This window comes from Anabrus simplex, chromosome 7, assembly GCF_040414725.1.
Source record: "Anabrus simplex isolate iqAnaSimp1 chromosome 7, ASM4041472v1, whole genome shotgun sequence".
NCBI lineage: Eukaryota > Metazoa > Arthropoda > Insecta > Orthoptera > Tettigoniidae > Anabrus > Anabrus simplex.
In genome coordinates this window covers 22,828,330-22,844,064 of record NC_090271.1, presented here as the reverse complement: position 1 = coordinate 22,844,064, position 15,735 = coordinate 22,828,330, and the positions used below count along the sequence as shown (strand labels likewise).

General features: G+C 41.9%; 1 protein-coding gene across 1 annotated transcript in view; it reads left to right on the top strand.

The window, feature by feature from the left end:
* The window catches only part of LOC137501537 (pro-resilin-like), a 65,856-nt gene extending 56,058 nt beyond the window's left edge, over positions 1-9,798 (top strand). Inside the window, exons 2-3 of the mRNA XM_068228694.1 lie at positions 6,163-6,351; positions 9,484-9,798. Coding sequence (XP_068084795.1) covers positions 6,163-6,351; positions 9,484-9,798 — 504 coding nt within the window. The remainder of the gene's footprint in view (positions 1-6,162; positions 6,352-9,483) is intronic.
* Positions 9,799-15,735: the final 5,937 nt, after the last annotated feature.

The following is a 15,735-nucleotide window of genomic DNA, read 5'->3' as shown; positions in this document are numbered from 1 at the left end:
TTCCTTTCAGAGTGTTTAGAATTTTAATTAACATTTTCCCGTTAAAATTATTCGCCATTTCTTCGTTTACAGCCTCTCTTGTCCAGCATCAACCTCGTCCAGAAACACACCTTTCTGTCCATGAAGATGGCGTCCTTCCTTCATACGTATGGCGTACACTAGTTGCCTGTGTACGGTATCAGTTTTTGGTCGATGCCAATTTGTTTACGGTAGTTCCAGACAGACCCCCAGCCCAGAAACATATCCATGTTAAAATTGTTGATTTCCGAATTTCGCTTAAGTTTTATCGCCAAACAATACTGTTGAGCGCTGTCTCGTCAAGCCCAGTTGATGGATGTCGTCCAGTGTGGTAACCCTGACCACAGCAATAACTTTTGTAATGATGCCAGACGATTTGAAGTCAATTCAGTAATTGGCCGTTGCTCTGTTGATGAAAAGTTCGTCACGAGATGGCTCTCTATGTTCTGTTATATTCCGAAAGAGAGGCTACGTATAGAAGAATGACGCCATTTTGGTAGACAGATAGGAATGTTTTTGGAATGTATTTATGTACGACGTATTAGACCTATTAAGCGAGGATATAAACAAAGATATGGCGAATAATTTTAACGGGAAAATATTAATGAAAATTCTTAACACTGCCGAAGGAAGAGAAAAGAATATTCCCATTTTAGCTCCATGTCTAATGCTTTCTCGTATTAGACAAAAACTAGGTCATCAGAATAATGAAATACCGAGGCTGAAAGGAGAAGGAATATAAAGGAAAAATAATATCAAGACAATACAAAGAAGACGATGAGAGGTAAGTGAAGAGAGAAGTAAGTTTTAAATTTGAAGGACATGAAAGTTGAAAAGAATGTAAATAAAATTAATCTGACCAGACATGATTTAACAATGGCTGTACATAGATAATGAATGAACGAAACACCATCTAGATGTCAAGGCGGTAGGAATTTATATATCCAACACGAAATTGATACAGCGAAACCGAAACCACGGACACATCTATAATAGCTGGCAACTCGATATTGCTTAACTGATAGCCCCGTAAAAATAATTGGAAACTGGAACTTTTGCTTATTCCACCGCTTCCTGTAGGGCCCTACCTGATTCCTCCATTGTTCACAATTTTTTGCTGATCACGTCTCAAGTTAAATCTAGAATTTATACAGCTTAATTGTGGTAGATGCTTTCCTTCAGCCCTTCCGGTGCGCTCTTCACTGAAGAAAGTTTTCTTTTTCAGCATGATAGAATCAGACTTGTGGTTCAGGAATATCCAATGTGTACAGTCTAACGGTGTGTTTCTTTTACTTACATTATATCATCACTTATCGACGGATTATATTCCTCCTTCTTCCGTTAAGATAGCCTATGTACGACTTCACTGCTAATTACAGGCCAATCCTTTCCTTTCACCGATACCTCCATTTTGTGAACGCTAGGACTTCTTCAGTTTTGCTTTAGATTACTGTTGAGACAGAATGGTTACATAGTTATATTTCCTCTTAAATTAATATTCATTATCACCATTCTTCTTCTTCTTCTTCTTCTACCGCTCTTCCCACACTTGTGGGGTCGTGGATGAGAACTGCACCTCACATGTGGATTTGGCCCTGTTTTAAGGCCGGCTGCCCTTCCAAATGCCGAAGCTCTATGAAGCGATGTAATCACTATTGTGTGTTTATGTGGTGGTTGCTAGTGTGGTGTGTTGTCTGAATATGAAGAGGAGAGTGTTGGGACAAATACAAACACCACGTTCCCGAGTGACAAGAATCACAAGCGATTAAAATACACAATGCAGCATGGAATCGAACCCGGGACTCTCACTACCTAAAGTCAGCACGCCAAGGAGCCAGCCACAAAGTCGGACCTTCGCCACTAAATGTTAATTTACTGTTCAAAGAAGATCCATTTAGAGGACTGCTACAAATCACTTCGGTTTCTAAGTATTTTCGTGAAATAATCCGATAGTCAGCCCTGTTACGTCTCCCAATCCAGTTGTGCAGAGGATTTAGAAATTTAGTAAATTTTATGGCTAGGATTTACTTTATTTTGTATATGCATTTAATTATAGCTTAATGAAGTATTGGCATTTAAACAAAAATTTGACGCCACTCCTTCTTCAAAACTCGTATTCAGATCGAATTTGTAGAAAAAATTGAGCAAATATTTCGTGAAGAATATTTATTTTGAATCATTGCATGTAGAATAGGCTTACTGAAACTTTACTCGAAACTTTAGAATAATAATTGCTCCCATGGTGCCTCAGCTGTCTTAGCCCAAATCCCTGCACACTACGAGGTTATGCATGGTCAGTGCGATGAAACCCGTTGATTGTTATTCTTGGCTTTCTAGACCGGGGCCGCCATCTCACAGTCAGATAGCTCCTAAAATGTCCTCACGTAGGCTGAGTCGACCGGCCCTCAGATCCCTTCTTCACAAAAGGTGAGAGTCTCAACAATTACTCATGTCAAAACTAGAAATCTCTCCAAAAATCCTAGCTTGTCTGAAACTAGAGAATATAGTATTCTTTCTGTTGCACCAATACGCCCATAAATGATGGTCGACTCTCCCAAAATTCGATCAGCCACTTGGATCACGATTACGTTTCCACTGTAAGCGCGCGGTTTCTTGAATTTCTCCATTCTTACTCCAAACTGATAATTAGTTGGAAGCTTGTTTGAAGTAACATCTCCTGTTTTCAGGCAGTTCATGCAAACAGCACCGTAAAACATTCACATGTGACTGATTACGTACAGCTAGGTCGAATTTACAAACAGGCCGTGTGGGGAAGTGTCTATGAAAGACAAAGCAGTAAAACCATTTTTGAATAGAATCGTTTACTTTTACACTCGTGAGGTGGCGGTGATTGTTGTTATAAGAGGAAGAACAACTCCTCCTGTGGATGGGGGCAGTAGAAAACACACACGGTATTTCCTGCCTGTCATAAGACGCGACTTAAACGGAATCCAGGGGTTCTTAGCTTGGGAGCGTGAGTTGGCGACCACATGGCCCTTTGCTGAGTCCTGGCATTTGTTCCATTTACTTATGCCAGGCTCCTCACTCTCACCTCTCGTATCCGACCTTTCATGGTGAAATCTTGTTATTTTTCTGACCACGAAGAGTGTTCCTCTTAAAACAATAACCACCACCAATAGAAGTACAAATGCTCGGTAACCATCCTCTATTAACATAAATCAGACGGAAAATGAATGTAGTCCGAAACTTCGAAGGGTGAGGTAATAAGCAAATGAACGGAAAGGGCTAGGAAGGGCGTGAAGATGAAAGGCTCTCTTAGGAGTCACGAATCAAATACCTCTGGGGTCGTTGGAGACAATACCAGACTCAGTTACGGGAATTGTGGTCGACAGTCCACGCTACCGAGTTGAGAGCCACTGATTCTCCTTTTAGCCGCCCCTTACGACAACAGGAGTTGCCGTGGATGTATTATACCCATTGGATGATTGCTCTTACACTATTAATATGGACGTAGGTGCTTGAGGCGGCATACTGAAATCATGGTTTCCATTAGAATTACAAGGTACTGTTCTTCCAGAAATAAATTAAATTAATAAGAGGTAAAACACTAGCAAAATTTTGTTTGAATGGAACTAGTTCTCTGCATATCTCTTTCATTCCCTCAAAATGTACGTTGAATAGTACGCGTAACAAGCTGTTGATTGCAGTGCCTCGAACCACGGCCTTGAGAACGGCGAGACTCTCCTTCACGCCTTAGCAAGGTCTATGTGAAGGATTTAGGTTGATAGTCACGGTAAAGATATATGTGTGAACATTACTCTCTGTATGTACCGTACCTCATGAGATGTCAGGAAGTTCAAGAAAAACATACAATTATAATCTGGAATTCCTTACAGATTAACCAAACCATCATTTCTGATGGTCCGCAGAATAGTAAATTATATTGGTAGTAATGATACGTGTAGTGAATATCTCGCAGCTTATTGCGTACGCTCGATAAGCGATGAGTGAAGGGACCATCTTAGGGGATTCCACTTTTCACCTTTGACATTCCTTTCGCTGAGGTTTCATCCCGCATCTGGAGTCTCCCCACCACCCTCTGGTGTATATAAGACTCAAGTGCTCCAAGCTGCAACATCAGTCCCTGGAGCCTCCTCATCATGGCCTGCTCTAAGGTGAGAACACACACAAGAGAACCATATTATGAATTAGTCTCATCTCTCTCACATGGCAGTTCACAATTCAATTCAATTCAATTCAATTCAATTCAGTTCAATTCAATTCAATTCAAATCCATTCAATTCAATTCAATTCAATTCAATTTTCTTACGAACAGAATGTAATTAAGAGAAAATCCATTCCCCACTTGGACTTAATTTTGTCGAATCTGCTAAATATTTCACGTACTAATTACAGCTCAATACGACAATATTAAGCAAACTGAATATGAGATGTAAGCCCACTAATAAACAAAATGTTCAGTACGTACTGGAATACAATAATTTACTGTTAGCATTGTTGATGAATGGTTTTGACTTGTGAGCAAATACAATAATTTGATACTGAAAATGAAAATCCACAGCCTGTTTCCGGTCATTCGACCGGGTCAGAATGGAAGGACACGACTTGTACTGGCTGCCGAAGCCTGTCACCCATTTTCTGGAGAATGACTGATGACTGACAGATGAAATGAGTTGATATTGAAAAGTGTTTCCAGAATGGAAGATAGCAGGGAAAACCGGAGATCATGGAGAAAAACCTGTCCTGCCTCCGCTTTGTCCAGCACAACGCTCACATGTACTGGCCGAGATTTGAACCACGGTACCCAGTGGTGAGAAGCCGGCGCGTTGCCGCCTGAGCCACGCAGGCTCTAATTTAACATTAGTATTAAAATGTATTTTAAAATGTAAGCACTTCACATTTTAATAGCAGTGTTGGAGTGCTCGTATGGTGGCCGTCTTTCTGGTCTGACGCCGTGTTTAGCCGGTTCGATTCTTGTTGGTAGAAAAATTATTACTATCAAACCTCTTTTTTTTGCTAGTTGCTTTACGTCGCACAGACACAGATAGGTCTTATGGCGTCGATGGGATAGAAAAGGGCTAGGAGTTGGAAGGAAATGGCCGTGGCCTTAATTAAGGAACAGCCCCAGCATTTGCCGGGTGTGAAAAAGGAAAACCACGGAAGACCATATTCAGGGCTGCTGACAGTGGGATTCGAACCAAATATCTCCCGGATCTAAGCTTACAGCCGCACGCCCCTGACCGCACGGCATCAATCTCTCCGTAGCATTCATATGGAGTGAAAAAATATTACGCTGTTGATGGTGATTCGTCCGAGAGGTGGGGATGATAAATCTTGATAAGACTCCTTGGTGTTATTTTCCACCGAGTTTGAGATAATCAAGTGTTTGGAAGTGAAGAGTGACTAAATTAGGAATTAATACCGTGAATATAGCAACGATTAGGTGGTCTTCTTATTTCCTTTTAATACACTGAATTTGTACCTAGACGGATATTGGTATTTATTATTTCCCTGGAATGGAAATTGTGAGAAAAGGCTGATCGTATTTCAGTGAGTAATCCTTCATTTCAAAGCGTACAGTCTCAAGAATCTGAGTAAAAATAATATTATTTACAGAATTGCTAATTTTCCTGCATAATTTTCATAAAGTGGTTCCAAGGTCTCCCACTAGATACAGTGGTGCAAGTCAAGGTACCGTTTGCTGCTGGTGTAGTTCCAAGGCCCTCCACTACGTACCGAGCGGCAGCTTGTATCATCGCTACTAGCGCTATAGCGATTGAATAACCAGTTTCAAACAATAGTGTATTTACTGTAAAGACGGTAGGTTGACGAACATTAGTGGACAAAAGCAAGGGAGGGATTATGAAAGTCTCCTCAGCCACAGCCAATCTGATAAGAATAGGTTCTAAGAGAATAAGATTTGACCAAGCGAGATTAAATGGGAAAGAAATAGGCCGTATTTGAAGTAATACCAGATTCAGGTGGGTCCTCTTGTTGCAATTCACTTTCACAAGTTATGAGGGTGAAGATATTCAGTATGCATTATTCTTTTCATTGTGTTATTTAATGTATTTATGGGCGACTGCCACCGCGGTTTCCCATCTGTCCTAATTTGGACCATGTTAACTGATTATATCTTTGCTAATCTCTGTGTTTTTACAGATGTGGCCCACTTGCCTTGTGGTCATTGCACTGACCTGCTACTCCGTCAACGCCGAGGGAGGTTACGGTCGAGGACCAGCTGGAGGCGGTCCTGGGGTTGGAGCTGTTCTCGGAGCAGCCGGCAATGGTGGTGGTGGCCGTGGTGGTGGTGGTGGTGGCGGCGGTAACGGTGGAGATGGAGGTGGCCCAGTGAGTATCGGTAGTCATGTTGAAAAATTATACGACGTCGCTAGTTAAATACATTGGAAAGGGATTCTACTTGCATAGGTGTTCAGGAAGCTCCTTAGCCTTCAGGAATAAATTGATGTGAGAAGAGGAAGCTGGTAGACACTCATTCATCGACGGCTTGTTTTGCTCATCTGTTTCCACTTTCAGTCCAAGAAATGATCATACGTTTTGATTGTTGTTTAACTCACGTATTTTCTGTCACGTTGCGATAGCGACCGGTTAGAACTATACAGGAAGAGGCAGTGGGCTTAAGGAAGGTACATGGAATGGAGAACCACGGATTATTTACTTCAGGACTTCCGATGTTGAAGTTCGAACCAACCAAGTGATAATGCAAGATTGCAATAAAACTTCATACACCCATAATTTCTTCCCCATGACATGCCCGTCTTCTAAACGTTAATGATACTCTTAGCCTTAATGTCAGATATTGTGTAACAACTCCAGGGGTTGACGTTACTCAGCCGAATATTCTTCTTCTTCTTCTCCTTTGCACAGATACCAATCAAAAAGTCTTCAAGTACATTAGAATCTCGTCTAAAATAGTATGATGTTTCTAATTATACTTCGAATCATAACAACGCAATTTCATTTTTACTACGCTGTCTCCCTTCAGAGGCTGGCGATTCAATTGATAACAACTGCCGAAAGAACAGCAGCTCTGAAGAAGTTTATCAGAAATAACGGTGCACGTTGTTGAGCCAGGAATGCATGCGTCTTCCCTCAGAACTTCCTTCAATTTACCACTCAATGAAGAGTTGCCTCTCATGATGTGTCTAACGTGCTCCGCCTTCCTGTCATTGTTGATCGTCAATCATTTGACTCAGTCTTTTAGGGACTTCCTCACTAGTTTTCTCGAGTGTTTCCAGCGAAGGATTAATAATTCAGCTTTGTAAATTATAAATGAAGACAGGAAAAATGCAATAGAAGAGCATCTGAACGAGTCATTCTTTTCTCCTTTGAAATAAATTCCGCAACACAAACACTAACCCACCAACAAAAGTCAGTTCTAGGTGAGGAGTGAAAGGTGTGAAGTAAAGGATGAGTTAACATGACTGCCTCGTAAAGTGTGTCTTCACCAGTCCTGTGGAACTGTATTTCGACGGTGTGAAAACAAGTTTCCCTACAGTAGCTCCGTGACACAAACACATACATACGCAAGTTCATCGCAGCATGGGTTCCTATACTCATACTAGTCATACACATTTCCTTCATGGAGGACTAATTAACGACACCTAAGTTATGCCCCGCTCCATGGCTAAATAGTTAGCGTGCTGTTCTTTGGTTACAGGGGTCCCGGGTTCGATTCCCAGCAGGGTTGGGAATGTTAACTATCATTGGTTAATGTCGCTGGCTCGGGGACTAGGTTTGTGTGTCGTCTTCATCATCATTTCATCCACATCACGACGCGCAGGTCACCTACGGGTGCCAAATCAAAAGACCTGCACCGTGCGAGCCGAACATATCCTCGGACACTCCCGGCGCTAAAAGCCATACGCCATTTCATTTTACCAAAATTCCCCGACAAGAAACGGTTTCTAACATAGGCTTCACTTATAATTGCAAAATAACTAAATTTAACAAAAAATGTATTTACTTGTGTTTGTAGACTTTGGAAAAGAATGAGAGAGTTCCAGATCACATGTTTAATGTTATAGCTTAATATTCATGCGTTTCCATCTCAGCTGGAAGTAGACATACTGTAGTATATTGCACAACATCGGAGATATTTAAATACTGAATTTCAACTCAGTTTGTAGGAATCAAATCGGTACATAATTAAACGTAAATATACGATTCATTCTGAATAATGGTTAAGTTTTCCAGCTATCAGATGGTGGTGATTATTGTTTTACGAGGAAGTACAACTGGGCAACCATCCCCATCCAGCTAACAGATTTTTAGCAATCTTTACCAAAATGTTGCGAGGTAATCACTGAAAATGTTATGCTGATAAACGAGATGAAAAGATAGGTTGTAAGTTTCTTTACGTGGGAAAGTTCTCAGAGTTTTAATTCATGTGTTGATTGATCACTCTAAGCACCTGTACGACTCGTTGGCTGAACGGTCAGCGTACTGGCCTTCGGTTCAGAGGGTCCCGGGTTCGATTCCCGGCTGGGTCGGGGATTTTAACCGTAATTGGTTATTTCCTACGGCACGGGGGCTGGGTGTATGTGCTGTCTTCATCATCATTTCATCCTCATCACGACGCGCAGGTCGCCTACGGGTGTCAAATAGAAAGACCTGTACCTGGCAAGCCGAACCCGTCCTGGGATATCCCGGCACTAAAAACCATACGACATTTCATTTCATTTCTAAGCACCTAGGTAATAAAGTGAGCTTCACTGGGATAACCACATTAACAAGGATGTAAAAATAAGTTACAGATCACTTCTACCTTTTTGACGGTATTTGGTAGTTTCTGTAAGGATTTAAAGGATTATTTCTGTTTCAACAAAAATATTGCGAAAAATTTCCAAACTTTGGACAGGGTAGCCTTGGGATTTTGGGACCAATACCTGAACTAAGTGCTATGTTCCTAAGAGTGAGCGGAGGAAAGGCGTGGACGAATGGGCTTGATGGAGTTTTTAAATGTAGGAGAAATCATAACATGAGGAAATGAAACTGAACGAGTCGAATTAAGGCAAATATACTTTTATACAAGGAGAAATTAAGAAATGAAATAGTTTACCAAGGGGAATGTTCGATCAATTTCCAACTTCTTCGAAATCGTTCAAGAAAGGACTAGGCAAACAACTGATAAGGTATCTGGCACCTTGGCGACAGCTGTAAATGCAGGTCTGTGGGTACTGATTGATTTGATAGACAATCTTAGACTGCAAGTTGCAGCTGCGGAACACAGACAAAGGGTAGCCAGGCGGTATGTCGCAATTTAGCACAAGCGTATTATGAGAACCTGGTAAAGTATTGACTCTGGGTGCGGCGGATGCGAAGAAACACTCCATTACAAACAATTGTTTCTTTTATCGGCAAGATCGCCTGCACTCATCTTTACATGAACACTCTAAAATGCTCACTGTACTTTACAATGACGCTGGTCACGTGTTGAGGTAAATGATCCTCCTGTTTCAGCCTCGGCCATACAGTTTCAAATACGACGTCAAGGACGCGCCGAGCGGCAACGATTTCGGCCACGAGGAGAAGAGCGACGGATCCAGAGTTGATGGCAAATATTACGTGCAGTTACCTGACGGTCGGAGGCAGACCGTCACTTACACAGCTGACGACGCTAGCGGCTATGTAGCCGACGTCCAGTACCAAGGTGAAGCCTCCTATCCCAGTGGAGGCGGCGGCGGTGGTGGTGGCGGTGGATTCGCTGCCCCGGCTGGAGGAAATGGAGGAGCCAGGAAACCTGCCAATGAGTACCTGCCACCCGCTGGTAAATGAAGACGACGAAGCTGACCTGAACATTGGAACTGATTCTAGCCAACCTATTATTTTCTATCTGTGTCATATCATATCGTATGGGATCTGCGAGGTTATTTACAAAATAATTTTATGTATACATTCGATATCTACGGGTGATATTAACTCCATTTTCTGTGACAGGAAAGTGGAAATCTCTGTGCCGTATATTTGTTACATGAGTGAAATAATTATTTATATTTGTTAAGTTTGTATGTGTGTGTAATTGTGTAGCTATATGAAAGACGTGTTTCTCACTGTATTATACTCGTTTTGAAAATAAAATATGATGAAGTATTCTTGTGAGTATTTCTTCAATATTATCGTCCAGTCCTTCCTATCCTTGTCTTAATCAATTTATCTTAACCCCACCAACTTTCTTGATTTAATTGAATTCATCCTCGAAGGAGGTTCCCGTAACCTCGGAACATATCCCAATAGCCCTCGAGTTAGGTACGAACCTACGAAACAAAGGACAACATGACGTATTAGACTGGAGGGTTGAGGGGTTCTATCATTAATTTTAAAGATCGATTTTAAGTACTGAATAGTTGGGACCTTTATAATAAATATATCGTAAGTATTAATACATTGTAAGTATTTGTTGTTTAAGTTTAACAGTCAGAGGACTAACCTCATCTCCTCAGTACCGACAATTAACCCGACTGATGATTTTGAAGATATCGTTCTATACCTAATCAAATTAGTAACAAAAGTTGCCCCCGCCAGCTGCATACAGAAAACATTTTTTTTTTTTTTCCTAGTTGCTTTACGTCGCACCGACACAGATAGGTCTTATGGCGACAATGGGACAGAGAAGGGCTAGGAGTGGGAAGGAAGCGTCCGTGGCCTTAATTAAGGTACAGCCCCAGCATTTGCCTGGTGTGAAAATGGGAAACCACGGAAAACCATTTTCAGGGCTGGCGACAGTGGAATTCGAACCCACTATCTCTCGGATGCAAGCTCACAGCCGCAACTGAGAAGAAGAAGAAGAATAACCACTGACTGAATGTGTTAAAATTAAAAGAAGTTATTATGACAACACAATAATTAAATAGATAATTAAGCACGCAAACATTGCTCGCAAAAGTAATTGTGTTGAAATCATCACGAGATACATCTGAATAATCAACCTCAACAGATGAAAACAAAGAATAAAACAGCCCCTATATAAATGCTGTGTTTGTCATGTGTGCATCCTATTAGGATACAACACTCTCCTATACTTATTCTGACCGAGATCGATAGCTACAGTCGCTTAAGTGCGGCCAGTATCCAGTATTCGGGAGATGGTAGGTTCGAACCCCACTGTCGGCAGCGCTGAAAATGTTTTTCCGTGGTTTCCCATTTTCACACCAGGCAAATGCTGGGGCTGTACCTTAATTAAGGCCACGGCAGCTTCCTTCCAACTCCTAGCTATTTCCTGTCCCATCGTTGCCATAAGACCTATCTGTGTCAGTGCGACGTAAAGCAACTAGCAAAAAAAAAAAAAAAAAAAAAAAAAAAACCATTATTTCATTTTCGTAATCCCTATGTGTGCGTTATGTAATTCCTTGGGGGCTAATGACTGGAGCTTTGAAGGAATGACGACCCTTTAGCCCTTGAATAAAATTCCATCGTCTAGTGTGAATGCATTGTCAATGGATTCAGATGGCATGATAACAATTCGTCATTTTCTGTTATAATTTGAATACTGTCAGGATTTAATTCCGTGTTGCTATTTCAGCGATAGTTATAACAGAGTTTTTGAACTTCTCCACCGAGCACGGTATCTTTTGAAATGTGTGACTGATTGATTGAAATTCTTGACAACGAGTCAACGATGGTATGTTCTGAAACTTTCTTATACTCAACTCCATAGTCAAACCCCGAAAGAAATTATGCATACCTTAGCAAACCATCAGAAATCATAGCTCGTAATTTTGCACTGTGGCGGAAATTCTGGTAAGTGGGCTATTATCTGTTATCAACTTAAACTTACGTCCAAATAGATACATACAAAAATGGTTGACAGCGAACATAATTGCTAGAGCCTCAGGAACCAGCTGAAGGCTTATCAACATCATCATCATCATCAACAATGTGTGACAGCACTCCAGCAATACCTGTTGGACTGGCGTCACTAGCTAGAACCAGTGGTAGATCTGCATTATGAGGTGTCAGCACTCGATCACTTGCAATCTCCTACTTTAATCCGGCAAATGCTGATGCACATGAATTAGCTGCCTTAAAGAGTGGGTCATAGTTGAATTATGTGGAACGAATCTTGAGTAATACGTTATCATTCCAAGAAATGTCCGGCTCCATAGCTAAATGGTTAGCGTGCTGGCCTTCGGTTAGAGGGGTCCCGGTTTCGATTCCCGGTCGGGTCGGGGATTTTAACCTTAATTGGTTAATTCTAATGGCACGAGGGCTGGGTGTATGTCTTGTCTTCATCATCATTTCATCCTTATCATGACGCGCAGGTCGCCTAAGGGAGTCAAATTGAAAGACCTGCACCTGGCGAGCCGAACATGTCCTCGGACACTCCCGGCACTAAAAGCCATACGCCATTTCATTTCATTCCAAGAAATCTTCGAACATCGTCTGTATTGACCGGACGTGGCATTTCAAGCATAGCGTTAACTTTTGTTTTTGCTAGTGGCTTTACGTCGCACTGACACAGATAGGTCTTATGGCGACGATGGGACAGGAAAGGCCTAGGAGTTGGAAGGAAGTGGCCGTGGCATTAATTAAAGTACAGCCCCAGCATTTGCCGGGTGTGAAAATGGGAAAACACGGAAAACCATCTTCAGGGCTGCCGACAGTGGAATTCGAACCCACTATCTCCCGGATGCAAGCTCACAGCCGCGCGCCCCTATCCGCACGGCCAACTCGCCCGGTAAGCGGTAACTTTGGTTAGTGACTTCATGATTTTGTTATATTCAATAACATGACCAAAATATTTGATGCTGGTTTCAGAGAAAACACACTTCCTTTGATTTAGTTGCAAATCGAACACTTTGAGCCTTGAAGGCAGGCAAATAGGTTTTGTACCGGGCGAGTTGGCCGTGCGGTTAGGGGTGCGCAGCTGTGAGCTCGCATCCGGGAGATAGTGGGTTCGAACCCCACTGTCGGCAGCCCGGAAGATGGTTTTCCGTGGTTTTCCATTTTCACACCAGGCACATGCTGGGGATGTACCTTAATTAAGGCCACGGCCGCTTCCTTCCCATTCGTAGGCCTTTCCTGTCCCATCGTCGCCATTAGACCTATCTGTGTTGGTGCGACGTAAAGCAAATATTAAAAAAATGTTACATTCTGTTTTAGTAGAGTCATGGATAATAATGTCATCAAAATATGAATGGGTTTTGATATTCCACATATAACTTATCTATGATTCTACGAATTTCAGACTGATCTGCTTTTATCCCAAGGCGATGTATTCGATATGTGTCTCGATGTGTTGATATGGTTTGGATCTTTCTGTTCTCTTCATCAACCTGAATAATAAAATTAATAATGCTATTTGCTTTACGGCCCACTGACTACTCTTACGGCTTTCAGTGACACCGAGGTGCCAGACTTTAGTCCTGTAGGAGTTCTTTCACGTGCCACTAAATCTACCGACACGAGGCTGACGTATTTGAGGACCTTCAAGTACCACCGGACTGAACGGAGATTGAAACTGCCAAGGCCAGTGCCTCGACCGCCTGAGCCATCATCAAGCTGAAGATAAAGATGTCCTTTATATACGTCCAGGCGAAAGTATATCGAGTTTCTCAAACTGTTTAGGATATCAACCACTTACCGAATTGGGTAGTTTGTTGCTATTAAGACCTATGTGAGCCTTTATCCAAGCCAGTGTGACGGATTTACCTGCAAGTTATAGGTTGTGTCTATGATTTCATAAACCAGTAAGTATTAGTGACACTTTTGGGTGATAGGATCAAATTGTCCAGTGCTGCTTTTGAATCTGAGAGAACTAAAATTGTAGATAGTTGGACTCTTATTGCATGTTGTAATGCAGCTCTGTAGTACAGCAGTTAGCTCCGCAGTGTATAAAGAGGCCACACTGGGCAATTTAAACTGTGCACTTATATTATTTGTTATGTATATAAAAGCACAATCGACCGAATTCAAGGATATGAGCCATCTGTACATATTTGGCAAATATCGGTCCCATAACATAAAACCTCTCGTAGTATTATATAATAATTGTCGAAACCGTCACGTAGGAAGGGAATACTCAACTTAACGTCCGGATGTTTTATGGTATTTTCATAAGCAGTGTAGAAATTAGGCAGGATGGGGAACTTATAAATAATTTTCACGAATACATTTGTGACCCTCATATTTTCAACCGGGGTCGGAGTTAGTGTATTCCGCCAGTATCTTGATGTTTATACCACGGCTGCCAGCCGCGTAATCTTCGTTAGGAGGTCATTGTCTCATAATTGGTATAATTCAAGAAGATAGTTAGCAGTGAGGTAGTGCCTGCGTAAGTAGAGTGAAGGTTCCAAAGTTTCCTCTAACAAAGCATTGGTTGGGGTGGAAGTCATCGCCCCAATACATATCCGAAGTGCCTTATACTGGCATTTATCCAGTTTATACAGAACTGTAGGAGAGGACGATCCAAAACGTACGCTGTTGTAGTCCAAGAGAGGCCGAATGAGTGCCTTATAGAGCAAGAGTGCAGTTCGAGGATTATATCCCCATCCTGTACCATTAATCGCTGGCAGGATATTCATACCAGGTTCGCGTTTCCGGACGACGTGATTAATATGGTTGGACCAGGAGAGTTTATGATCAATTAGGAGACGTAAGTATTTGAAAAATGTCTGATAATGAAAAATAAACGTATCCAGTGCCATCGAATGTAAATCCAAAACTTTGCTTCGGGAATAATGGAGATAGCCGCTTTACCTGGTGAAATACTGAGTTCAACTTTGTTGAGCCATACTTAAAAAGTTTTCATTGCATCCGTCAGTACCTCTTGGCACTGTTCACTAGTCCTTCCCTTCGTATAGAAACAGACGTCATCAGCATACAGGAGAGTGGGTACCGCAGGGTGAAATATCCGCGACAGATCTCCTGTATATAGATTAAATAAAAGAGGTGCCAGAATAGAGCCTTGGGGCAAACTAATTGAGGTGGATCGAGGGCCAATTGTTCTGTCGTTATGCGTCATGACGACCTGCCAATCGCACAGTAGAGGATAAAGGTTTCCAACAAAAGTTGCAGGGACTCCAAGGGTGTACAACTTCGATGCTAGGACTGGTAGAATGAGACGGTCATGCGCTGCAGTGAGGTCTGTGTAAATCACAATACTGTTATTCTTAGGTCCAATCTGATATCGTTAATAATATGAAATAAGGTATCCATGGTTCCTTATCCTCGTCTGAAGATTAATTGGGGGGTCCGGCAGGAGGCGATGATGTTCCAGCCACCATTCCAATCGACGTTTTTTCATTCTTTGAAATGTCTTTAATATGCAGGACAATACGGATAGCGTTCGATGGGAGGAATATAAATAAACGTTCCTAGCAGGTTTCACGATAGGGACCAGACGGATTTGTATGGATGAATTTGGATAGAGACGTTCCGTCCACATTCTATTCAACAGGTTCAAAAACCTTAGGTGCCCAACAAGAGACATGTGCAAGAGCATTGGATAGTGTATATTCTCCGTACCTGGAGAGGTATTTCAGTTTATGTTGGAGGGCATTGTACCGTTTGTCCATGTTGGAAGGCTGTAAAAGATCATGGTCGGATGTATTGTGGAAGGGTGGAAATGAGCGATCTTCTCTAAACGTTCTGTTGTAGGATGATATGAGGTGAGAGATCCTCGAAGAGGCTTGATATTGTTCCATGTGGTAGAAGCAGGATTTGATGGAAAAACTGTTCCACAAAATTGCCTCCAGCTTCCACAACTGCTTGGCT